Source organism: Astyanax mexicanus, chromosome 14, assembly GCF_023375975.1.
Source record: "Astyanax mexicanus isolate ESR-SI-001 chromosome 14, AstMex3_surface, whole genome shotgun sequence".
NCBI classification, from domain to species: Eukaryota; Metazoa; Chordata; class Actinopteri; order Characiformes; family Acestrorhamphidae; genus Astyanax; species Astyanax mexicanus.
Window position 1 is genome coordinate 26634660 of NC_064421.1, and position 26161 is coordinate 26660820.

General features: G+C 38.1%; 1 protein-coding gene across 6 annotated transcripts in view; it reads left to right on the forward strand.

The window, feature by feature from the left end:
• Nucleotides 1-26161, forward strand: part of kidins220a (kinase D-interacting substrate 220a) — a 131615-nt gene that overhangs the window by 31545 nt on the left and 73909 nt on the right. For all 6 annotated transcript variants that reach the window (XM_022672832.2, XM_022672835.2, XM_022672836.2 and 3 more), the window contains exons 3-17: nt 1269-1367; nt 2000-2098; nt 3715-3813; nt 5612-5710; nt 7135-7233; nt 7471-7668; nt 9051-9149; nt 9756-9854; nt 10001-10099; nt 11091-11268; nt 12765-12929; nt 13047-13226; nt 18291-18456; nt 18896-19047; nt 23698-23984. In XM_022672832.2, the coding sequence (XP_022528553.2) occupies nt 1269-1367; nt 2000-2098; nt 3715-3813; nt 5612-5710; nt 7135-7233; nt 7471-7668; nt 9051-9149; nt 9756-9854; nt 10001-10099; nt 11091-11268; nt 12765-12929; nt 13047-13226; nt 18291-18456; nt 18896-19047; nt 23698-23984 (2118 nt within the window). The remainder of the gene's footprint in view (nt 1-1268; nt 1368-1999; nt 2099-3714; nt 3814-5611; nt 5711-7134; nt 7234-7470; nt 7669-9050; nt 9150-9755; nt 9855-10000; nt 10100-11090; nt 11269-12764; nt 12930-13046; nt 13227-18290; nt 18457-18895; nt 19048-23697; nt 23985-26161) is intronic.

Genomic DNA, 26161 nt, shown 5'->3' on the forward strand with positions numbered 1-26161 from the left:
GTTCAAAATAAAGACATTTTAATGCTAATCACATACTTTGCAATGTCATATGTTACTTTGAAACATGTGTAATGCGCTGCTAAGTGCAGTTCAGCCACTGACCTAGTCTTAGTCTTAGTCTCAGTATAATGCTAAATCCACTGGAGAACCAAACCTATAGTTACTTACACACAGTGGTGGGTAGTCCAGGTCCAGATAGTAAAAATGTGTTGATTTTTTACCTTTAACTAGTGTAAACAGAAATGTTTTAAACATACACCTACCTATCTGAATTGTACTTCACTGGTGATGTTCTATAGTAAAATTCGAACAATTTGTTCCTTAGCTCTGAATTACTGGGCAAAGCATATACCACTGATGTGTTATTTGCACAAATAACACAGGAACGAACTGCCATACTGCTTCTAGCAGTGTTACCTCCTGGCTGGCTGGCTTCAGCGCTGTCTGTGGGTGATCGCGAACCAAGACGGGCGAGACCATGAATACTAATTGACGTAGACATGGGTGCTTTTCCTGATCGACTCATTTTTCTGAATATTTTCTTTTACCAGCTTCTGCAGACAATTATCCTCCATTAAAGCTCTCAATAATTTTTGTCTCCCTTCCAAAAATACAGTGAAAAAATACCACAGATTTCACAGGATTTTGTTCTAATTAAAACAGTTTTTTTAAAGTAATTAACACCACTAATACAAATACAATTACATTTATTTACATTGTCATGTCCTGGCCTTGATCTGCGACTCTCCTGTCCGTCTCCTTGGTTTTACTGCTCTCTGTGTTTGTTTACCTTTCCTCCTCTGTGCCTGTGTCATGCACTGTGTGTTACTCCTGTGTGTTCCTCCTGTGTCTCCACCTTAAGTGTTTCATTTGTAGCTCCGCCCCCTCATTACCTTTGTTCAGGTGTTTTCTGTTTGTTTGTGTGTATTTATACTCTGTTTGTTTCCGCTCTCGTTTGTCAGTTATTGTGCGTTTTTTTTCGTCTGTTCAGGTTGTGTGTATTTTCTATGTCTAATCAGAGTTTTTGGTTTATTGTCTGTTTGTTTGTTTGTTTTCTATTATTGTTGAAATAAATATAAATTCTGCATTTGTGTCTGCTCTCCATTTTCACATACATTTAAGTACACATTTTTAAAAGCTTGGTCATAAAAGAAAGAAATGGTTTGAGTTATTGAAATTAATCACAATTACACTTTTATTACAATTATTCTATGCCATTAATTCTTGCAGTTGACCTACAGTATGTTCCTCTTTCTGTTCACATTCAGAATGGGCAGACTCCTCTGATGGCTGCAGCTGAGCAGGGCAGTCTTGAGATTGTGCAGGAGCTCATCAGGAGAGGAGCCAACGTCAATCTGGATGATGTAGTACGTCATGATCCGTCTCCAAATGCTTGCTTTGCATTTCATAACATCAGCAGCAGCAGCAGCAGTTATCTAGTTAGGATTCAAGGTTCAATACCAGTAATCAGTGAGAAGTGCAATATCATTCTTCAAGCCAGCTGTTTACTCCTTTTTTGGTTTTTAGATTTGAGACTAAAGTATGAATAGTATCATAATTTTACCCAACTTACATCAGTGTTTAAACAAAGAAAGCAATTTTAAAACATTTCCATTTCCACGCGTGATGTCATTGTGGGTGGAACGACACTAAACTGCTAGATTCCCCCCAGGTTAGCATATAATAGCAGGTGGGTTGCAGAGCTGTGTCAAATTACTATGCAAAACAGTGATTCATCAAATGATGGGGTAATGACATCCAACACACACAAACACGCACACACACACACTTAGGCTCACAGACTCTGTCACTCACAGTAGCTGGCAGTATACTTTGTGCTTAACTGAACGTTGATAGAGTTTCTATAGAGTTTGGGACCCATGACGACGTGGTATGATCAGCTGGTATGTTCTATATATCTGATAGTGTATTGGATGGAGGAAATTTAAGGAATATTTTAACAGTGACTTTGATATGGGATGTTTTTGCTCGTCTACAGGACTGCTGGACTGCACTGGTTTCTGCTGCCAAGGAGGGCCATGTAGAAGTGGTGAAAGAGCTGTTGGACAACAATGCAAATGTGGAGCATAGAGACATGGTAAAAAAAAAAAAGTGTACATTTTGTGTGTATATAAAACATAACTTATAGAAAGTCCATAATTTTGTTATTATATATACAGCTCTGGAAAAAAAAATGAAAAGACCACTTCAGTTTCTGAATCAGTTCTTCTGGTTTTGTTATTTATAGGTATAAGCTTGACTACGGACACCATTTCTCAAAAATTACAAATAGAATATTGTAATTTAAAGCATTTATTTGCAGAAAATAAGAAATTGCTGAAATAACAAAAAAAGGTGCAGAGCTTTTAGACCTCAAATAATCCAAAGAAAACAAGTTCATTTTCATAATGTTTTAAGAGTTCAGAAATCAATATTTGGTGGCATAACCCTGTTTTTTAACCACATATTTTTTTTTATCTTGGCGTGTTCTCCTCCACCAGTTTTACACATTGCTTTTGGATAAATCATCATTTTTAAGTGGTCTCTTATTTTTTTCCAGAGCTGTACATGACCTCATATCACCGTTTTTGTTTTTCTAGCAGTTTTTACTTCTTTTTTATATATTTTGTTGAAATGTCATGGTGAATGGACCAATAGCGAATATTCAAAATGACTTATTTTATGTTAAGAAGATTTTTCTCTATTCATGTAATTTTGGCATTTAGGAGATAAGAGGTTTTAATGTGACAGTGACAATATGTAAGCACATATTTTTTACATACTGCCACCAGGGACAGTCAAACATTTGGACACAGCTTCTCACTCAATATTTGTATTTATTTATTTTTTCTACATTGTAAATGAATAGTGAAGTCGTCCATACAGTGACTATCCAGACCTCTGTGCAACAGAGGTAACTCTTGGTCTTCCTTCCCTGGGGCAGTCCTGATGAGTGCCAGTTTCACCATAATGTTGTTGTTGATGGTACTTTAGGATAGTTCTTTAAATGTTTTAGTTAGTTAAGTTGTTCTATTCATAATATGGATTAGAACATTACTCAAATAGAGCTATTCACTGTATACCTGTAACTCTACCTCTCAACTTTACAACTGATGCTCTCAAACACAAAAAGAACAAGAAATTCAGGTAATTAACTAATGACAATTCTAAGATGTGTAAAGCTATCGTCTAAGCAAGAGGTGCCATGAAAAATGTATGTATATATATTTTCTGTGGTATTATAATTTATTTTTCACTAAAAGCTTGAATACATTTTGGAGCCTAGCTCTCATTCCTCTGTAAAATGGCCACTGTGTATTGTTTCAATGTCCTGTTCAAGCTTCCTCCATGGAAATGAAATTACTCCGCTGCCGGGAATATTTTAATGGAATTTGTGTATTGCTAACACAGTCAGTCGTATCTCTGTATGATCTGATTGAGTCTTTTCTGCAGCACTGCTATTTAGATCCTACCTCAGTTTCAATCATTTATAGTAGAACGTATCTTATTTTCTTCCCAAGTATCTTTATGAATGTGTTACATTCTTGTTTCCTCAGTGTGCTCTGGATGTTGTTGGAAACACAGCGTTAATAATAACAGGCTGAGCATCAGCTGAAACCTGCAATCTGAAAAACACTCTGACTCAGGCAAAACAGTTCAGTGACGTCACTACGGAGCTTTCACATACATGTGTGTGGTTGTGTGTGTTTGTAGGGCGGCTGGACCGCTCTGATGTGGGCCGCCTATAAGGGTCGCGTGGAAGTGGCTCGTCTGCTGCTGGAGAAGGGAGCGAATCCCAGCATCACTGGACAGGTAAAACAATGACTCATCCCTCACCTTCAGTAAAATCTCCCAACCTGACCATAAACTCTGTACAGACTGTGAGTAAAAGAGATTGAGATTGAGAGAGAGAAACAGAGGGGGGGGGGGGGGTGAGTAAATGAGTAAGAGAGTGTGAACAGTTAGTGGAAGTACATACTATCTAAATATAAGAGAGTAGAAGTGTGAGTAGCAGTAAGTGAGTGAGCAAGTGAGAGAAAGAGTGAGACTATGAGAGTGACCAAGTGAGAGAAAGAGTGAGAGTATGACAGTGAGCAAGTGAGAGAAAGAGTGAGAGTATGTGAGTGAGCAAGTGAGAGAAAGAGAGTGAGAGTACTAATGTCAACAGGTAGGAGCAATTGAGCGTGAGATTGAGCAAAAGAGAGAAAGTTCAAGTAAGAGAGTGAGCAAGCGAGAACTAGAGTGAGCAAGTAAGAGAAAGAGTGAGAGAATATAAGAATGAGCAAGTGAGAGAAAGGCTGAGAGAGTATAAGAGTGAGCAAGTGGGAGTCAAAGAGAGTGAGAGTAAGAGAGTGAGCAGGTGAGAGAAAGAGAGAGTAGGTAAGTAAGAGTGAGAAAGTAAATGAAAGAGAGTGAGCATATTAGTGTCAACAAGTAGGAATAAAAGGGGGGAGTGTGCAAGTAAGGGAAAGAGTTAGAGAAAGAGTATGAGAGTGAGCAAGTGAGAGTATGAGTGAGCAAGTAAGAGAAAGAGTGAGAGTGTGAGTGAGCAAGTGAGAGAAAGAGTGAGAGTATAAGAGTGAGCAAGTGAGAGAAAAAGAGAGCGTGAGTGAGCAAGTAAGGGAAAGAGTTAGAGAAAGAGTATGAGAGTGAGCAAGTGAGAGTATGAGTGAGCAAGTAAGAGAAAGAGTGAGAGTGTGAGTGAGCAAGTGAGAGAAAGAGGGAGAGTATAAGAGTGAGCAAGTGAGAGAAAGAGTGAGAGTATAAGAGTGAGCAAGTGAGAGAAAAAGAGAGCGTGAGTGAGCAAGTAAGGGAAAGAGTTAGAGAAAGAGTATGAGTGAGCAAGTGAGAGTATGAGTGTGAGCAAGTAAGAGAAAGAGTGAGAGTGTGAGTGAGCAAGTGAGAGAAAGAGTGAGAGTGTGAGAGTGAGCAAGTGAGATAAAAAGTGAGAGGATGAGTGTGAGCAAGTGAGAGAAAAAGAGAGCGTGAGTGAGCAAGTAAGGGAAAGAGTTAGAGAAAGAGTATGAGTGAGCAAGTGAGAGTATGAGTGTGAGCAAGTAAGAGAAAGAGTGAGAGTGTGAGTGAGCAAGTGAGAGAAGGAGTGAGAGTGTGAGAGTGAGCAAGTGAGAGAAAAAGTGAGAGTATGAGAGTGACTAAGTAAGAGAAAGTGAGTGTGAGTGAGCAAGTAAGAAAAAGAGAGTAAGAGTGAGAGTGAGCAAGTGAAAGAAGGGTAGTGAGAGTTTTAGTGTCAACAAGCAGGAGTTACAGAGCACGAGAGTGAGCAAGTACAAGAAAGAGTGAGAGTTTGAGAGTGAGCAAGTGAGCAAATGATAAGAAGAAAGTGTAAATATGAATAAAATAAATAAGAATAAATAAGATTTAGGGAGTGAGAGAGAAGGAGAGAGTAAAAGTTGTTTAGAGTGAGTGAGAGAGTGAGACAGTAAATCTAATGTCTCATTTGCTTCCAGCTGTATAATTAATGCGTTTAAGTATGCGAGAAACAGAGTGTGAGTTTTGTGTAAGAGAGTGATGAAAGTGTGTGTGTGAGAGAAAAGAAAGGAAAGAATCAATAACAGTATATATGTATGTGTATGTGTGTCTCCTGTTACAGTACAGTGTATACCCAATCATTTGGGCAGCCGGCCGAGGCCACGCAGAGATCGTGCGGCTGCTTTTACAACACGGCGCTAAAGTCAACTGCTCTGACAAGGTGACCACCCTCATTACCCTCATCTGCATACCTGGAGATTTACTTATTGACTTTACAGAGCAGTGGAGCAACTCTTTATTTACACAAACTGAGTCTCCAAACCTTTTAGAGATACAAGGATACAGGGTTTTCCATGTGTTTAACAGTGCTACATTTATGGAGTTAAATCAGTGTCACCAGAACCTGAAACAAAAAACATGATTCTTGAAAATAAAGGGTGTGTAATCTGGCGTTCTTAAAAAATTGACCTTCAAATATTTAGTTATTTAAAATTCTGATATTTCACTGAAATTTCAGTTTAGAACAGTTTTAAAATGATAGATTTCAGCCCAAATTTCAGCTAAATAAAATAATTCAAGAACAAACAAACAAAAATGTCTGTAACAATCATGTAGCAAAAATATAATTCAGGGATTAAAAATTCAGGTAGAAAAAATTCCGTTTGTAAAAATTCAGGTTTTAAAAATTCAGGTTGAAAAAATTCAGGGAAACATCTGGGGTACACAGCAAGCCCATTTCTGATATGATTATTTTTTTCGACTTGAATTTTAATACCTAACATTTTTGTTCCTGAATTATATTATTTAGCTGAAATTTGGGCTATCTCTTAGGGGTGGGCGATATGGCCCTAAAATAATATCACAATATTTCATGGTATTTTCACGTTAACGATACTCTTGGCGATATAAATTAATGTTTTTTTTTTTTTTTTTTTTTTCAGGAATACACTACTGCAATAAAATGAAAATGTTATTTTATTATTGCATACGATTTATGTCACACCCCTACCTGAGATATTAAAAATACAAGAACTTGATCAGATTTGTAACAGAAGTCAATGATCCGGAATGTCATGATACTAATAATGCACTCCAAATATCCCCATATATCCAGGATTAAAATAAAATAAATGATACTGGAAAGATATAATCTGTATCCAGTAGATATATAATGGAAAATGAGAACAGTGTGAATTTTGTTTTTGTTGAAAACAGTAAAAAAGTAGTACCCTGATGTGATCATTAGGGGTGGGTGATATGGCACAGTATATTTAGGGTATAATATCGTTCACGATATTAAAAATGTTGGAGATATTATCACGTACGATACAATATGGCACACCCCTACTATCTATCATTGTAAAACTGTTCTAAACTGAAATTTCAAAACCTGAATTTTAAATCTAAATCTAAATATTTGAAGATAATTTTCCAAAGAAAGCCAGATTACACACCCTTTATTTTCAAGAATCATGTTTTTTTGTTTCAGGTTCTGGTGACACTGATTTAACTCCATATACATTGATGCTACAGTGAATGTTGAACATTATTACTGTGAAATAGATCACTAAAAGCAGCTTTAATTCTGTTATATGTGTAATATCTGGCTAAACTAGCTCAATTTTTTGTCTTATCTCTTATCAGTATGGCACCACAGCGCTGATCTGGGCAGCCAGGAAAGGACATTATGAATGTGTTATGCACCTGCTGGAGAACGGCGCCAATGTGGACCAGGAAGGAGCGGTGCGTGTGCTGTACAGTTGCTGATTTAATATTTTTTTTTACTTTTAGAATTTGAGATACTGAATGTTTCTTTGTGTCTGATCTGCATGGCTGTGGTTGTGTTTTAATAATGTTTATATAATAAAAGCACATCATACTGTATAACACTGCTATATAGTTTTTGTTATAAGCTTGTAGAGTCACACAGTCAAATCTAATCATAATAATAATCTGATAAACGTTTGCTCCGTGTATCAGAACTCGATGACGGCTCTGATCGTGGCGGTGCGTGGTGGATATACTGAAGTGGTGAAAGAGCTGCTGAAGAGAAACCCCAATGTCAACATGACGGACAAGGATGGTAACACGGCGCTGATGATCGCTGCCATCGAGGGCCACACTGAGATAGTGGAGGACCTGCTGGACGCAGACACATATGTCAACATTCCTGACCGGGTGGGAGCCAGTTCTTACATATCTTATTTTTGGTTACATTAACATTAACGTAACATTTTCTTTGGTTAAGTTGGACACTTTGATGTTCGATTGTAGGAGCCTCAAGTGCTCAGCTAATGCTTAAATAAATGTAATGTTATTTATATATTGTGTTTGGTTGAGGTTTATGGTTGAGGTTAGATTTAAAGTTAGGTGTAGGGTTAAGTTCAACAGAGAATCATTTATATTCAACGTATTGTTGCATTTTATTTGCATTTAATAGACATTCAATAGAATATTAGTTGAATGTTAGGTGAGCATCTTTAAGTATACCTCTCAAGACTCCCATTTTGACTGTTTCCTGTCATCCTCCCGTGTTAGTATTTTCCCGTGAAGTTCCTGTATAATATATATAAAAAAAATAAAAAAAACATTGCTGTGCCTCTCCAACCTGAAATGTCACTAACCTCGCGAAAACATCCAGCCACCCAGGCTGCTGCAAGTGTCAGTTCTGGTGAGGTTAGTGCAGACAGTGGGAGAGACCCTGGAACAACAAATCAGAGAGATAGATGGATGCAGGGAAAGAGAGGGGAATTCCTGCCAAAAAGACTTCATGTAAATATCTAGAAAAGTGTTTTCATTTTGGCTGTATTATTAGAATGTAGGAATTTCCACAGCATTTAATTGTAGTTTATAAGTAAGTAGTTCACAGGTGGTTATTTTAAATTTCTTGTAAACCTGTCTTAAAATGTAAGGGATACTGAACCATGTGGGTGCGGAAAATTTCCCTTATTTATAAATCCAAAATTTGACAGGTATGTTTTTGAGTCATTTATAATTGACCATCCAAATAAAGTGATACTGTTATTTCTTTCTTTTTTGTTGCCATTTTGGAAAGGATTAGTTTTATCTGGGGAGGGTAGGAAGTTATTTTTACTGGATTGCACCCACATCAGTATAAAAAAGATTACAACATATTTTATCTTCTGTAAAACAAGCTGTAAAAATAAACTCAGGTTGTATTAATCCTGTGCAAAGCCACATCCCGATAAAAAAAATCCAGGTTGTTCAGATCTTTTAAAGTCAAACCTCAGGGGCCCTATTTTATTGATTAATAGAAGAGCACTAAGGGGCTCTTAGGGCAGCTGACGGCAAGCTACATGGCTGGGATTCGAACCAGCGATCTTCGAATCATAATGGCAGAGCTTTAGACTGCTGGACCACTCAGCACCCTAGTCAAACCTTTCTTGTCTAAAGTTTAGTTCTACTTTTTTTTGTTATTTACAGAAGTTGATAATTGAAGGTTTATGGTTTAAAACAGATTAAGTTGAGAATTGCAGCTTTCATGTAGCCAGTATTTAGTTTAACATGTTTATTTCTCTCTGCTGTTTGTGTGTTTGCAGAGTGGAGACACAGTTCTAATTGCAGCTGTGAGAGGAGGCCACGTGGAGATTGTCCGAGCTCTGCTACACAAATACGCTGATATTGATGTCAAGGGCCAGGTAGTATTCCAGTCCTTCTCTTGTTGTCTCAGCCTTGTTCTGGAAAAAAATAAGAGACCGCTTAAATGATGAGTTTCTTTGATTGTACCAAATGGAAAACCTCTGGATTATGATCAAGAGGAAGATGGATGATCACAAGCCATTAAACCAAGCTGAACTGCTTGAATTTTTGCACCAGGAGTGGCATAAAGTTATCCAAAAGCAGTGTGTAAGACTGGTGGAGGAGAACATGCCAAGATGCATGAAAACTTTGATTAAAAACCAGGGTTATTCCACCAAATATTGATTTTTGAACTCTTAATACTTTATGAATATGAACTTGTTTTCTTTGCATTATTTGAAGTCTGAATGCATCTTTTTTGTTATTTTAGCCATTTCTCAATTTCTGCATGAAAATATTTTTATTTGGAATTTGAGAAAATTTTGTCTGTAGTTTAGAGAATAAAACAACAATGTCCATTTTACTTAAACATTTACCTATAAATAGTAAAATCAGAGAAACTGATTCAGAAAATGAAGTGTCTCTTCATTTTGTCCAGAGCTGAATATTGTGTATATATAATATATAAGTGTGCTTCCTTTTACCCTCACACTCTTTCCAACCAGGACAGCAAGACCGCCCTTTACTGGTCTGTAGAAAAAGGCAATGCCACTATGGTACGAGATATCCTTCAGTGTAATCCGGATACAGAGGCCTGCACCAAGGTAAAGTCATGTGACTTGCAGAGAGCTAATATGCTGATATGCTCTTATGCTTTAGTTTTTTTTTAACCTGTTTTGCAATAGAAAGCATACATACATTAGTATTTTGCCTGATCATGTACTTTACTTGTTATTGCTGTGTGTGTTAGGATGGGGAGACTCCACTTATTAAAGCCACCAAGATGAGAAACATTGAGATTGTTGAGCTTCTTCTTGATAAAGGAGCTAAGGTGTCAGCGGTGGATAAGGTAACAAAGAACTCTTTTCACTCTTTTCATATAAAATATATCTTTCATTTAAAATATATCTGATTCTCTGAGTGTCATTTTAGTGCTCTGCTATTACCCATTACTTATTATATATAAAACATTTGGGCTGTCAAGCAATTATGTTTTTTCTTTTTTTTTTGCACTATAAGGCGCACCGGATTATAAGGCGCACTATTAATAAATGTCTATTTTCTGGTCTATTTTATACACAAGGCACACCGGATTATAATGCGCTTTATGTGACACTAGTAAGGAACAGGGGTTTTGCCATGCTTTCCTTCTAATTCAGAAGGTCTTGCCACAATTTAAGTAAACAAAACTGTAATTCTTAGAAAAAAACATTTTCTTTTAAAGTCAAACGAGTGCTGGATGTTAATCTACACAGATTTCTCTCCTGAAAACTGTTTATTTGGGTGAGTAAAGCACTTTCATTCTGTTCTGCAAGGAAGAATGGCAGATGATCCCCAAATCTAGGTGTGATAAACTTGTTGCATCATTCCAAAAAAGACTCATGGCTGTACTCGGGGATGCTTCTACTCAATACTGAGCAAAGGGTCTGGATACTTATGACCATGTGATATTTCAGTTTTTATTATTATTTTTTTTTTTATAAATTTGCAAATATGTCTACATTTCAGTTATTTTCTGTCAAGTTGGAGTGCTGAGTGTACATTAATAAGAAATAAAACAAACTTTTTTAATTTTAGCAAAAGGCCGCAATGAAACAAAGAGTCTGAATACTTTTTGTATCTACTGTATATGCTATAAATAAATAGTATTTAATAATACAGTTGATAAAAACATCTCGTACATGTTGGCAGAAAACTAAACCAGTATGGTTAAATGGGTTAAATACTTGCCTGCCGTGCTTGTGTTAAAATATATGGATAGGAACTTACTGTGTAATGATTTGTTTTTGTAAATAAAGTATCAGGCTGTGTGAATGAAATGGTAAATGTTGTATTCTCAGAAAGGAGACACAGCCCTGCACATCGCCATCAAGGGCCGCAGCAGGAAGCTGGCAGAGCTGCTTCTGAGAAACCCTAAAGATGGCCGCCTGCTCTACAAACCCAACAAGGAGGGCGAGACGCCATACAACATTGACTGCACCCACCAGAAGAGCATCCTCACCCAGATCTTTGGAGCCAGTGAGTTTAAATCTTGCAGCAGCATTGAAAGACATAAAAGACCATAAAACCTTTTTTTAAATAATGATAAAAAAATTGTTATTTAAGTGTAATTTCCAAAATATAGGCTAAAGAAGTATTTGCGAAGACATTGGATGTCTGAAGTTTGCTTTCTTTAGAGCAACAATTTACAGACTAATTTAGGTACTTCTAATTTAGCCACATTGCTCAGATCTGATTTGTCTTCACAGTTCACATTCACAAATGCAAGTGATCTGTATCTGTATGTATTGTGAACATGCGCACATTGACCCGCTTATAAACGTTTCTTTCTTCACCAACAACAAAAAACATCATATTTGAGAGACGACTCGTACATTTATAAAGGGAAATGGATGAGTTAGCAGCTCATATGTGGAGCATCTTTTGCTGGAGTGGAGGGAAAACAGCTGGTCTGAAGTTCATGCTTAGGTCAAGGGGGTGAAAAAAGGCCGGGCGGTTTGCTTTTGCTGTTTTTGCAGATATAGCTGCACAGCTGCACCAAGAGATGTGTGGATACGAGAGAGAAGCATGTAGCACATGTGTAAAAGCAAAAAGACGCATACATCCTGATTTGACCGTTCACATTCATGTCGCATGTCCGTGTATCAGATACGTATCTGATTTAGGACCATATATGAAAGTGACACAAATCTGATTTTGAAAAATCTGATTTGGCACGTTCACACAGCCGTGAAAAAATCTGATATAATTTGCTCCACATTGAGCAAAAATTCAGATTTGATTCACTTCAGGCTGGTAATGTGAACGTAGCTTTGTACACCCCTTTGTGAGGCAGATGCACAAATTCACATCCCTATCTGGACAGGATTAGTTTCTCAACGGGTCCTGGGGTAAGTTTCTCTTTTATGTACGTTTTTTTACGTCCTCTGAGAAAATTAGAGGCTGAATTACCTACTTTTTTTCGCTGAACTCCGTGGTCCTCCAGTAATTTTAGTCCCGTCCGGACACACATCTCTGAGTGTCACCTCACGTTTAATAAAATAGCTATTTGTTCACTGCAACGCACCGTAATTACACATTTGGCGCGTGTTTCCATGGAGATCCATGTAAACACAACAGCAAGTGGAAATGGAGGAGCTACTGAATGTGATGGCCTGACAGAGAAAGCCAAAAAAAACTCACTGGCCCTCCTGTTTTTTTGGATGCAAGAGTTTTATCACTGAGTAAAAGTGTGAAATATTTTTCACAGATGTCCCCCTGAGAAAATAATCAGAGAATGACAAAAGGGTTTTAAAAGTTTTCATTTCAAACAGTCAGCAGAACAGTCTTCAAACAAGCAAAGAAATGAGCCTCTGATTGCTTCAAATGAAAACTTACATCTACAATCAGGTTTAAGACCCCTGATGTAGAATCTGCATTGATTCGGTTCAAAAGCATAAATCAGCATTTAGAAGGTTTAAGCAGAATTTCATCTCCAATATCTGATATCTTTGTGTTTTTCTGACCCCTCAAAGAACACTTATCTCCTACGGAGTGTGACGGGGACATGCTGGGCTATGACCTGTACAGCAGTGCGTTGGCAGACATACTGAGCGAGCCCACCATGCAGCCGCCCATCTGCGTCGGCCTGTACGCCCAGTGGGGCAGCGGCAAGTCCTTTCTCCTCAAGAAACTGGAGGGTAAGTGCAGCCTGCCATATCTCTTTTTAATTATCCATCCTTTTATCACTGTTTGTAATGTTTCCACCATTCTCCGATTTGTGTGTTGGACCTTTTTCCCTTCGTTTCTTGTATCAGACGAGATGAAGACGTTCGCTGGTCAGCAGGTGGAGCCATTGCTGCAGTTCTCCTGGCTGGTGGTGGTGCTGTCCCTTCTGCTCTGTGGCTCTGTGGCTCTGATCCTGGGCTTCACTGTTGATACCAAGCTGGCCGTTGCTGTGGCCCTCAGCTTGCTTGCCCTGCTCTACATCTTCTTCGGTGAGAACTCTTTATTTTTCTGTAGTCTTTGATTTATAGTATGTGGGGGAAAAACACATAAACTGAGACAAACTTGGTGATGTAAACATGAGTTGGCACTTAAATGAGACAGTGCTAAAAAAAAAAAAGTGGGCATCTGTTATGGCTGATTAGCTCCAATGTAAAGCCAAAAATAATAATAAATAAAATAATAAAATAAATATTAAATAAGTAAAAATTCGAATTCAGAATGACTTAAAAAGCTCAATAAATAAAAATAAAAAAATTGTTAATATTTACACCATCCATGTCTAGATCTTGTATTTTACAGAATTATTTTACAGAGGTAGATTCAAAGCATCATTATGCAAGAATTGGTTAAAAAGCATCACAATGATTTTGAAGAAGTTGAAATGTTAAATTAAAGGATAAAAATCATTTTTTATCTTACTGTTCTTACGGTTACTGTAACCTGTAGCTTTTGGAGAATCATTGCAGGATATTGAATAGTAGTGTCTTGAATTGTAGTCTAATATTTTGACATTGAGCTATTTTCATACTAAAGATAGAATGTTAGTAATCTGCCTACTAAAGTTTACTGCAATGATTAAAATCCCCCCCAAAAAAAACCAAAAAATAAAGGTTCTTATTTTTTTTACACATTTTTAACATTGACCAATTTGCATACAAAGATAGAATGTTAGTAATCTATCTACTATAGTTCATTGCAATTGTTAAAATTCTAAAATAAAAAACATGAAAAAGTTTACTGCAAATATACTGCAATTTTTTTTTACATTTTTAACCTTGACCAATCTGCATACTAAAGATATAATGTTAATAATCAGTCTACCAAGGTTTACTTCAGTTATTAAAATCTTAGATTAAAAAACATGAAAACTCAAATTTCCTTTTTTTAATTTTTTATCATTGAACAATCTGCATACTAAAGATAGAATGTTGGCAATATGCCTACTAGAGTCCACTGTATTTATTAAAATCTTAGATTAAAAAACATGTAAAACCATAATTGAACAATCTGCATACTAAAGATAAAATGTTAGTAATCTGCCAACTAAATTTCACTGCAAGTATTAAAAACGTAGGAAAGAAACATTAATACCAATAAAACAGAGATAGAATGTTAGTAAACTGCAGATATTAACATCTTGATGTAAAAAAAATATATGTAAATTTAAATGTAAAACCCAACTTTAACTAATAAGCATAACTGTGCACCACACAGATAAATTGTTGATATATTACCCAGCGCTAGTTGGGACTCAATACAAGTTTTTAATTGACTAGATCAGGGGTGTCCAAACTTTTTTTGTTGGGGGCCAGAAGGAGAAATATATTTGAAGTCACGGGCCAAAGACTCTGTAATAAAACAAATAATGAAATATACCACTTTAAATAATACATTTTCCTGATTACTTTCATGTACACACCATTTTACTTGACTTACTATCTTTATCTTTGACAGTGTTGTGTAAACTAAGATTTAAAATTGATGTTTCTTTTCATGATGTCTCTTAATATCAAACTCCCTAATTACGGCAACTTTTAGACTCTTTGGCCCGTTTTTCTGCGCTAGAAATGCGCACCCTCTCCGCTTTTAGACTCTTTTGCCCGTTTTTTCTGAGCTAGAAATGCGCACTCTTTCCGCTTTTAGACTCTTTGGCCCGTTTCTGACACCTAGCGTTCAAACTTTGAATTTGAATGATAAAAACCTGCTTAACAGCGGGCCAACTTTCATTCTATTTCTAAGATACCTCGCGGGCTGCTCCAAAAATGGAAACGGGACGCAAATGGCCCGCGGGCCGTAGTTTGGACACCTCTGGACTAGATAATGTAACCTGTTACAGAGTGATTTTATCCTATAACTATTTACAGAAGTCGTGTGACGGTGTTATTACAAAACAATAATGAGCTCCTTCAGATATTTTTAATAAATATGTGGAATTTGTTCCAGGCTCTCAAAGCCTGAAATGTATCTATAGCTAGATAAGATCGCTGACCGCTAATAAGATCACATGATTAGAGATATTGTATGAGATATGATCTGTGTTCTGTACAACCGTCCATTTAAAAAAATGCATCCCAAGACAAATTAGCGCTCAATAACTGCAGTGGTGAGAATGAACTTGGCTCCTCTGCGTGCAAAAATGCCTCAGCCTCTGTTCCCAGACTGTCTCCATTCTAACCTTGTTAAGCTCTTTAGCACATAAGAGGGAGTGGCACTTACAGACAGCCACATTCTATTAAATAGCTTTCTCAGCAAATCACATTACCCAATCTGTGTGCTGCTGTGCAGTGTTTTCTGAAGTGTGTGTGGATCGATAAGGCTTTTTGTTCACTAGAGGGCACTATTGGATTGTGTTGGAAAAATTGCCTGAGCAACATTGAAATCAAGTCTTCATATTTTTAAAGAAATAGTTTGGTGAAAAATTGTGAAAAAATAATTGCCCCCCTTTTTACCCCATTAATTTTTACCCCAAATATAGATTATTAGACTCCTCAGATGTCTGAAGGTTTTATTTTTATCACATATTTATTTTACCACATTTTCACAAAATAGTCTATAATTGTTATTGTAGGTGCACACCAAAAAATATTTTATGATTTTTAAATAATGAATTAGCATTTTATTGCATGAAATAAGTATTTGATGCAAGAGAAAAACAGAATTATTATTAATCCAGATTTAATCCAGAATTATTATTCTCCAGATCTTTCAGGTTTCAGACCCGTCACTGGGCAATATTGAGTTTCAGCTCCCTCCAAAGACTTTTTTATTTGGGTTCAGGTCTGGAGATTTGTGTCTAGTCCACTCCAAGATTTTAACCCCTTAAAATGTCCTGTATACCGGGAAACCGGTATTTTTCTGCAGTAAAATAAGCTATTTACACTTTGAAAATTTGAGGGCTTTAAAATCTTTTACAGGACACTCTGAGAATCTGCCTTTTTTCTCTCTACTTCACTTAATAATTATAGATCAGGAATTAACCCAAATTAAGACTAGACAAACATAATGAAAACTAAAGGTTTGGAGGACATGACTTGGTTGATTTGTATTCAGGAAAATATTGATTTTAAAATAAAGTTCAGAAAAGAGCCAATTTTATGATTGTATTTCTTATATTTTGACATAGCAGATTTAATTAAATATTTTGTAGATTTTCTATTACAATTACAATTATGCTTTTCAGTAATGTTCTTTGTCAATCACGAAAGTTTTTATGTAATGCTTGAATAAAAATCCTCAAGATTTAGGTGTAATGTCAGGCAGACAATTGACAAAAAATCTGGCCTGTTAAGGGGTAAAATGCTTCTTACAGAACCACTCCTTAGTTGCCCTGGCTGTGTGTTTTGGGTCATTGTCATGCTGGAAGACCCAGCCCTGACCCATCATTAATGCTCTAACTGAAGGAAGGAGGTTGTTGGCCAAGATACATGACCCCATCCATCTTCCTCTTTTAAAGACCCACCCAAATGTCTGTACATCTGCTTTTACCATTTAGTGGAGGGAAAACCAACATCAGAACATCCTGACTGAGGGAACCAGATCAGTTCTAAAGCTACAGTGAAGCAGACGCTTTGGGCGTGACTTGTTAAGTTCACGCACCCATAACCCGTATTTCCACACTCATAGATTAGATCTAACATTAGCTTCAGTTTAGACAGCCTCACAACGCTTCACTGGAGCCTCAGAACAAAGTTTCCCTCCACAGAATAGTAAAAAACAGATGTTTGGATAATTGGGTGGAGGTCTTCAGCCACAGACTCAGCTCCTCTTATTTAAAAGGTGGTGGATATGTTAGCTAACTAGCTAATCTCACTATTACTACCGCACTTTTCGCACTATAAGGTACACTTAAAATCCTTTAATTCTCCCTAAAAATTGCCTTAAAATCCAGTGCGCCTTATGTATGAATTTTACCAGTCTGGTTATAAGGAGCAGTAAAGCCACTCTGCTGAAGTACAGCATTATACAGGAGTTTCAGTTTAGTTCTCCAGCACCGGGGCTGGAGTAGCATTAGCATTAGCTGCTAACCGCACTAAATGCTAGCTCTTTTGCCATTCAGAGGTGAGTATTATCAGCCTGTAGCCTGCTGCTAACCCCGGATAGCACTGCTGGAGCAGCATTAGCATTACTCACTAACCGCACTAAGTGCTAGCTCTTTGGCCGTTCTGGGGTTGAATGTTATCGGCCTGTAGCTTGTTGCTAACCCTGTGTAGCACTGTTGGATCAGCAGTTAGCCAGTAATGCTAATGCTCCAGCTTTAGTGGAAATCTGTAAATCTAAGCTTACTGTAAATAAACGTAAGTGCTTTACTCACTCAAATAAACAGTTTTCAGAAGAGAAATCTGTGTAGATAAACATCCAGCGCTCATTTCACTTGTCTGACTTGTCTAAAATGTTTCTTTTTAAGAATTACAGTTTCTTTTTTTAGAAGGAATAATTTAAAAGGAAAACATGGTGACACCCCTGTTCTTACTACTAGTTACTATTGTCAACTAGAGCCAACGAGGCGATGTAAGGGCTCATTTTTACCAATTTTATGTGATTTGTTTATTTTTTTATCATGTTCATTGTACTGTTTTGGGATAGACTGTTACTTTTAATACATTGAACATTAAAACGCAATTATTTAACAAAAGGCTTAGTTAAATAAAAAGTTACTAGTGTCACAAAAAATGCCCCTTATGTCTAAAAATAGACCAGAAAATAGACGTTTATTGATGGTGCACATATAATCCTGTGCACCTTATAGTGCGAAAAATATAGTTTAATATCCAGCTGAACTGGTACTTTATGATCAGTGTCCACAGCAGAAGCTACTCCAGACTGCGTTTACTCTAAATACGATACGACTGAAAACGATTTAATGTGAACTGAACTGTTTTTAGCTGAGCATATCATTTAAACCTGGTCTAAACTTTTTTTAGCATGTCTGTCTACCAAGCATTACTGTGCCAAAATTGGAAAATTGAATTTCGGGTCACAAGGTGGTCAGAAGGTGCTTTCAGGGTCAGTGTGTGTGAGCTGTTTTTGACTGTGCTGTGTTCGTTTGTGTGCAGTTCTGGTGTATTTTGGAGGACGAAAAGGGGGTGAGAGCTGGAGCTGGGCGTGGAACATCAGTACCCGGCTGGCCCGTCACATCGGCTACCTGGAGCTGCTGCTCAAACTGATGTTCGTAAACCCACCAGAGCTTCCCGAGCAGACCACCAAAGCCCTGCCTGTCAGGTAGCTTAACTCTGTTCTCACATTTACTCACTGCCTGCCCTGCTACTCCTCACATATAGGCTGTTTTATAATATAATATTGTTACATTAAGAGAACTATAAGATATTCAAATCTATGAGGGCTCTGACTGGTCCAGCGGACTAGGTGCTGCACTATGATCGGGAGATTGCTGGTTTGAATCCCGTTCATGTTGCTTGCCAAAACTTTATAGATGTATTTGAAACATTATAAAATATTTTTTTTATGTAAGTATTCTCTTAATATTTATATTTTAGACTTAGTTGCTTTGTAATCCAGGTTCTATACAGAGTATTTTAGTTTTTATTTTACCATTCGTACACACCTTAATCTACCACTGGGTGTGTTAGAACTGAAAAAAGTACCAGCAATTTTATTCATTAATTAATTTTAATCATGCATATTTTGTGTGTGTGTTTAGGTTTTTATTCACAGACTATAACCGCCTGTCGAGTGTGGGTGGGGAAACCTCCATGGCTGAGATGATTGCCACGCTGTCGGACGCCTGTGAAAGAGAGTTTGGCTTCATGGCCACCAGACTCTTCAGGGTCTTTAAAAATGACGAGTCACAAGGTGTGTAGTTGCTGTTGAACAAAACATTGTAAACGTTCAATAAAAGTCAGTGCAAAATGATTTTGCAGCATTTCTAACGTGAAGAACAACAGCTAGATTAACAAATTCACGATAAGTCAAAAAGTGAAAAAAGTAGTTTCCTTCAGGTCATTTTAAAGTATTTCAATTGGTCCATTTAACATTTTGACAAAATGTAAAGGACAGTTTCTCAGTTCAAAGTATGTAGTAAACTAAAAATCAACAAAAATTGAGGTTTTTCATTGGACAGCGACGATATATATATATATATATATATATATATATATATATATATATATATATTCAAGGAGATTTTATTGTCATTCGCATCACATGTGTACATGAGGTGGAACGAAATTGTGATCTCACGATCCAGTTTTACACCCAAAGAGCTGTTATTAATAGATATATAGATAAGAAAAGAATACAATATAAGAAATAGAATATACAAAATAGATAGATAAATATCCCAAAGAATAAAAAAAAAAATAAATAGAGAGTAGAAAGGTTCAGCAACATGAAGTCCAGAGTGCAAGTGTGCTATAGCAGCATGATAGTGTGAATTAGAGCAATGGAGATAAAGTGTCTCAGTGCAAGTAAAGTGACCATGTTGGTAAACAGTAATTTGTCCTTGGTGTCAGTGCAGTGTGTTGTTAAGTGGAGTTTAAGAGTCTTACAGCTTCCGGAATGAAGCTGTTTCAGAGTCTTGTTGTTTTGCACTTAACGCTCCGCAGCCTCCGGCCTGAGGGGAGTGACACAAAAAGTGCGTGTGCTGGGTGGGTGGGATCCTTCCTGATGCAGGTGGCCCTTTTCCTGCATCTGGAGGTGTAAATGTCTGTGGTGCTGGGGAAGCTCACTCCAACAATCCTCTGTGCAGCCTTCACCACCCTCTGCAGAGCTTTCCTGTCTGCAGCAGAGCAGCTTCCATGCCACACATTGATGCTGGAGCACACGACGCTCTCCACCACACATCTGTAGAAGGAGGTGAGGACTGCGCTCCCGAGTCCAGCTCGTCTCAGCCTCCTGAGGAAGTAGAGCCGCTGATGTGCCTTCCTGACCAGAGTGGAAGTGTTGTTGCTCCAGGTGAGGTTGCTGGTCAGGTGCACACCCAAGTACCTGTAGCTGTCAACCACTTCCACCGCAGATCCTCCAATGTGCAGGGGGAGGTGGGCATGCTTGCCCCTTCTGAAGTCCACAATCATCTCCTTTGTCTTTTTTACATTGATGCAGAGGTTGTTTTCTCTGCACCAATCCTCCAGGTGTTCCACCTCCTGCCTGTAGCTGGACTCATCTCTGTTCGTGATGCATCCAACCACTGCCGTGTCGTCCGCAAACTTCACAATATGACAGCCTGGATGGAGAGGTGAGCAGTCATATGTGAGCAGTGTGAACAGGAGGGGGCTCAGCACACAGCCCTGAGGGGAGCCAGTGCTGAGGATTATGGAGGGGGAGGAGATGTTGTGAATCCTCACAGACTGCGGCCTGTTGGTCAGGAAGTCTAGGACCCAGTTGCACAGGGAAGAGCTCAGTCCAAGTGAGGAGAGTTTGGTTATCAGTGTCTGAGGAATCATGGTGTTGAAAGCAGATGTGAAGTCCACAAAGAGCATCCGAACATAGGAATCCTTCTGCTCCAGGTGGGTGAGGGCAGTGTGGACCACGGAGGAAATGGCATCCTCTGTGGATCGGTTCTTCCTGTATGCGTACTGGTGTGGATCCACAGTGATGTTGATGGTGGCTTTGATGTGGGTCTGAACCAGTCTTTCAAAGCACTTTGTGACTATCAGAGTGAGGGCTACTGGCCGGTAGTCATTCAGACCTGTCACTGTGGAGCTCTTGGGGACCGGGATGATGGTGGCGGTCTTCAGGCAAGTGGGGACAGCTGCCTGAATGAGGGACGCGTTGAAAATGTCGGCCAGGACGTCCGAGAGCTGGTCTGCACAGTCTTTTAGCACCTGTCCGGGGATGTTGTCCGGGCCGGCAGCTTTCCGGGGGTTAATCCTCCTCAGCGTCCTCCTTACTTCTGCTGGTGTCACACTGAGGGGCTCCTCTCCTGGTGAGTGTGGGAGTCTGGTGCTGGGGGGTGTGTCAGGGTTCTCAAAGCGGGCATAGAACGTGTTGAGAGCTTCAGGCAGGGATGGGTCTTTGGAGCTTTGTGCAACGTTAGATTTGTAGTCTGTGATGCACTTGATGCCCCTCCACATGCTCTGTGGATCCTGGGAGGAAAAGTGTCCCTGGATTTTCTGAGCATATGCAGCTTTTGCCCTCTTAACTCCAGCAGTCAGCTCTCTTCTAGCCCTCCTGAGTTCGTCCGAGTCTCCAGATCTGAAGGCAGCATCCCTGGCTTTCAGCAGGGAACGCACCTCTGCGTTCAGCCAGGGCTTCTGGTTCGGGTAGCAAGTCACAGTCTTGGTAGTAGTGACATCCTCCACACACTTGCTGATGTACCCGAGAACAGCAGATGTGTATTCCTCCAGATCCAGCTCCCCCTCACACTCAGCAGCCTCCCTGAAGACCTGCCAGTCTGTGCAGCCGAAGCAGTCCTGCAGCACAGCGGCGCCGTCACTGGGCCACACCGTGATGGTTTTCTGTGTGGGTTTTGAGTGTCGCAGTGGGGGGTGGTATGCGGGGACCAGCATGATGGAGATGTGGTCCGATAGCCCGAGGTGGGGGCGGGGGAAGGCTTTGTAAGCGTCTTTCACAGAGGAATAAACACGGTCCAGCGTGTTATTACCTCGCGTTGGAATGTTCACGTGTTGGTAAAACCTCGGCAGCGTGTTCTTCAGTTCTACGTGGTTAAAATCCCCCGCTACCACGTAGAACGCGTCCGGATGCTTGTTCTGAAGCGAGCTGATGTTGTCATAAAGCTCCTTCAGCGCGTTCTTAGCATTAGCATCCGGTGCTATGTAAACAGCAATCACGAACACCGCCGAAAACTCACGAGGCAGATAGTGAGGACGACACTTCACAGTCAGCTGTTCTGTCGCCTCGGAGCAGTGGCTGTTTACCAACACGCAGTTTGTGCACCAACCTTTGTTTATGTAGACGCACAAGCCGCCCCCCGGGCTTTCCCGGATAGCTGGCTGCGGTCCGCTCGGAACAGCTGCCGGCCGGCGAGCTGGAAGGCTGAGTCCGGCATGGTCTGGTTCAGCCAGGTTTCCGTGAGACAAATCACAGCGCAGTTCCTCATCTCCTCAGAAACATTCATCCTCAGCCGCAGCAGGTCCAGCTTGTTATCCAAAGAGCGGACGTTAGAGAGGAAAAGCGACGGAATCGGGGGTCGGTTAGCATTAGCCTTTAGCCTGGCTAGCAACCCAGCGCGTTTTCCTCTCTTCTGACGCCGCTCGCACCGCCTCCTCCTCTTGTCCTTTGTCTGCAGCGATCCGCTCCCCCACGCCGGAGCACGGAGGAGCTGCAGCTCGCCCAGCGTAGCTCGGATATTATTGTCCATAGTTGCTGTTTTACTGACCAAACTGTCCTTAATCCTCAGAAGTTCGGTTCTGCTGTAACTCACACGCGTGGGGCGCGTAAAGTTGGGTTCAGAACCGACGTAAAAACAGCTCAAAATAGGGTGTTTGCTAGGAGCGTGAGAAGCCGCTGCACTACTGCGCGCCGCCATCTTGGCAAAAAAAAAAAAATAAAAAAAAAATAAAAAATATATATATATATATATATATATATATATATATACGTATATATATATATATATATATATATATATATATATATATATATAAACCACACCACACTACTCTCCCTCCCAAACATACAGGGACCTACCAGGAATTTAATAAATTTTTAAGTGATTGACACCACTAATATAAATATCATTTAATTTTGCCAATCTAATGTTGAATATTTTATTTACATTTAAATACCCATTAATGAACTCTTGGTTCGCATGATTTACACATAAGTGGTTGCATATTTGCACTGTTGATTTTAATTATGTTTGTTTCAAGTAAATAAAAACAAATCTTAAAGAATTTCCAGTAATGTATACAGCAACTAATTATTATCCTTTAAAAGGCATAGGCAGGTACAATATAAGACTTTTCCAGACACATTTTTGAACAACGCTAAATATTTGTTATTATCATTATCAAAAACATTATAGATATTACTGTAACGTAATCTCTGGCTGGTGAGATTTGTATAAAATTGTATAAAATTAATTTCTCCAGAAGGTTGGGGCTACAGTAAAATGATTACATATTACATTTATAGTTTTATGTTTTTTATTTATTTGTTTAAATGTTTATTTATTCATTTTTATATTTATTTAAGTTATTAGCAGTATTTCCACTGTCCATCTTACTACTTCTTTATAGTATTTGTATCATTCGGGCAAGTATTCTGAAAGTATTAGTCATGTCTGTTATATACCTAGAATACATACTTGATATAATTAAATGATATATACAAAGCAAAGAAACTGAAAAAATAATGGGTTTAATGTCTCTCACAATTTCCATTCCTATGGCAGAATCACATCACGTTATTTCTTCTAAAATTTCTTGTACATCTGGCACTGCTACTATTCATTAATTCTTTAATTATGATATTCATTTTAATCATATATTCCTATACCTATGTGTGCACAGTTGCCCAGAAATGTCTTTTCTCGTTCTTCAGGAAAGAAGTGGAAGAAGACGTGCTGTGTGCCGTCCTTTGTGCTGTTTGCGCTGACCCTGGCCTGTCTGGTGACCGGCATGGCCCTGCTGGCTATCTTCAAGGTGGAGCCTTCTAACATCACTGTGAACGCAGTGCTGGTGGCCATGGCCAGCGTGGTGGGTCTGGCCCTGCTGCTGAACTGCAGGACCTGGTGGCAGGTTGCTGATTCTGTGCTGCACTCGCAAAGGAGGAGGCTGCACAGTGCAGCAAACAGCATGCACAAGCTGAAGAGCGAGGGCTTCATGAAGGTACCCACTGAAGATATATTTATATATCTATATATATGTACAGCTCTGGAAAAAATTAAGAGACCACTTCAGTTTCTGAATCTTCTGAATCAGTTGTCTTTCTCTGATTTAGCTATTTATAGGTATGAGTAAAATTGTTGTTTTATTCTATTAACTACAGACAACATTTCTCCTAAATTCCCCCCCTAAAAATATTGTCATTTAGAGCATTTATTTGCAGAAATAAGAAATGGCTGAAATAACCAAAAAGATGCAGAACTTTCAGACCTCAAATAATGCAAAACAAAAAAAAAGTTCATATTTATAAAGTTTTAATAGTTCCGAAATCATTATTTAGTTAAATAACCCTGGTTTTTAATCACAGTTTTCATGCATCTTGGCATGTTCTCCTCCACCAGTCTTACACACTGCTTTTGGATGACTTTATGCCACTCCTGGTGCAAAAATTCAAGCAGTTCAGCTTGGTTTGATGGCTTGTGATCATCCATCTTCCTCTTGATTATATTCCAGAGTTTTTTAATTTGATAAAATCAAAGAAACTCATCATTTTTAAGTGGTCTCTTATTTTTTCCAGAGCTGTATATATAGAGTTCAGCACAGACATGAACACTAACAGACTCAATATATTTATACATATATTAGTTTACAGTTTAAAGCAGTTCAAAGAGAAATCTCAACAGTTTAAACAGTTTTCCCCTGCTCCAAACATTGTCGGCCGGCCAAGATGAGCTTGTTGTCCAATATTTATTTTAGCCTCATTTTGCATTGAGCTGTGAGGGTAATGTAGTTAACAAGTAACAAGAATTTGTACCAGGGCTATTGGCATTGATACTTATAAAAACTGGCAAAAGTATAGAGAAATACAAGCTTTATAATGACTTCTGCTAATGTTCTTAGATGTGTGCCTGAGTGACAGTCTTTTCTATGGAAAAAAAAAACCAGTAACAAACACATGGATTTATTTTTTTGCTCACTTTAGCATTAAAAACACATGTTATTTGTGGCTGGTGCAGAAGTAATGGCACATTTAAATATTTGTTTACGTATTAACACTTATAAAATCAACTCAGAATAACTCATTTGACCAGGAAAACCCCAAATTAGCATAAGACAGTATACAACCATTTTCAATTTGCTCTAAAAATGTCTTATATTATGCAATTGATATAATATTACTCATTTCTACACATTTAATTTGTACTAAATAAAACTGCGTTGTATTTGTAAATTTGTAATTTTTTCTTGTAAAAACTAAAACTGATTATTTTCAGTTTATTTTTTTTATTTTCACTTTTGCTAGATAATAGTAATTTAAACAACATATGGTCTATAAATTTACAGTATATATATTAGTATAGTAATAAAGTATTAAAAGTTAATTTCTTACATTTACATTAAGAAATAGTGAATACGTTTTTTACTTAGCTGGCTTTCACTTTTTTAAATTATTATTTATTTTGTTCATATAATGCAATACAAAAATGCAAAACTTGGACACCAACCATATAGTGTACAGTAGATAATGGACAAAATGTTATAAAAAAAAAAATCTTTATGTATATACATTATAATGAATTTCAGTAGATTTAAAGTTAATTTCTTGTATTTAGTTTTGTTCTTAGTTTTCATTACTTGTTATCCTTTTATTTGTAATTCTATTTTATTATATTATCTTAATTATATATATACAGTGAGTCCAAGAAGTATTTGATCCCTTGTTGATTTTCTTCGTTGGCCCACTAATAAAGACATGATCGTTCTATACTTTTAATGGTAGATGTATTCTTACATGGAGAGACAGAATATTAAAAAGAAAATCCAGAAAATAAATCTAAGGAATATATATTAATTGATTTGTATTTCATGGAGTGAAATAAGTATTTGATCCCTTAGTATTCATTAGCAGTTCTGGCTTTTACAGACCAGTTAGACACTCCCAATCAACTTGTTACCTGACCTGAAGCCACCTGTTCTCACTAATCACTTGTGTGAAAAACACCTGTCCACAGAATCAGACAGATCACACAGATTTCAAGTCTCCAACATGGGTAAAACCAAAGAGCTGTCACAGGACCTCAGAGTCAGAATTGTTGACCTTCACAAAGCTGGAATGGGCTACAAAAAGATTAGTAAGGTGTTGGATGTGAAAGTAACAACTATTGGTGCAATTATCAGAA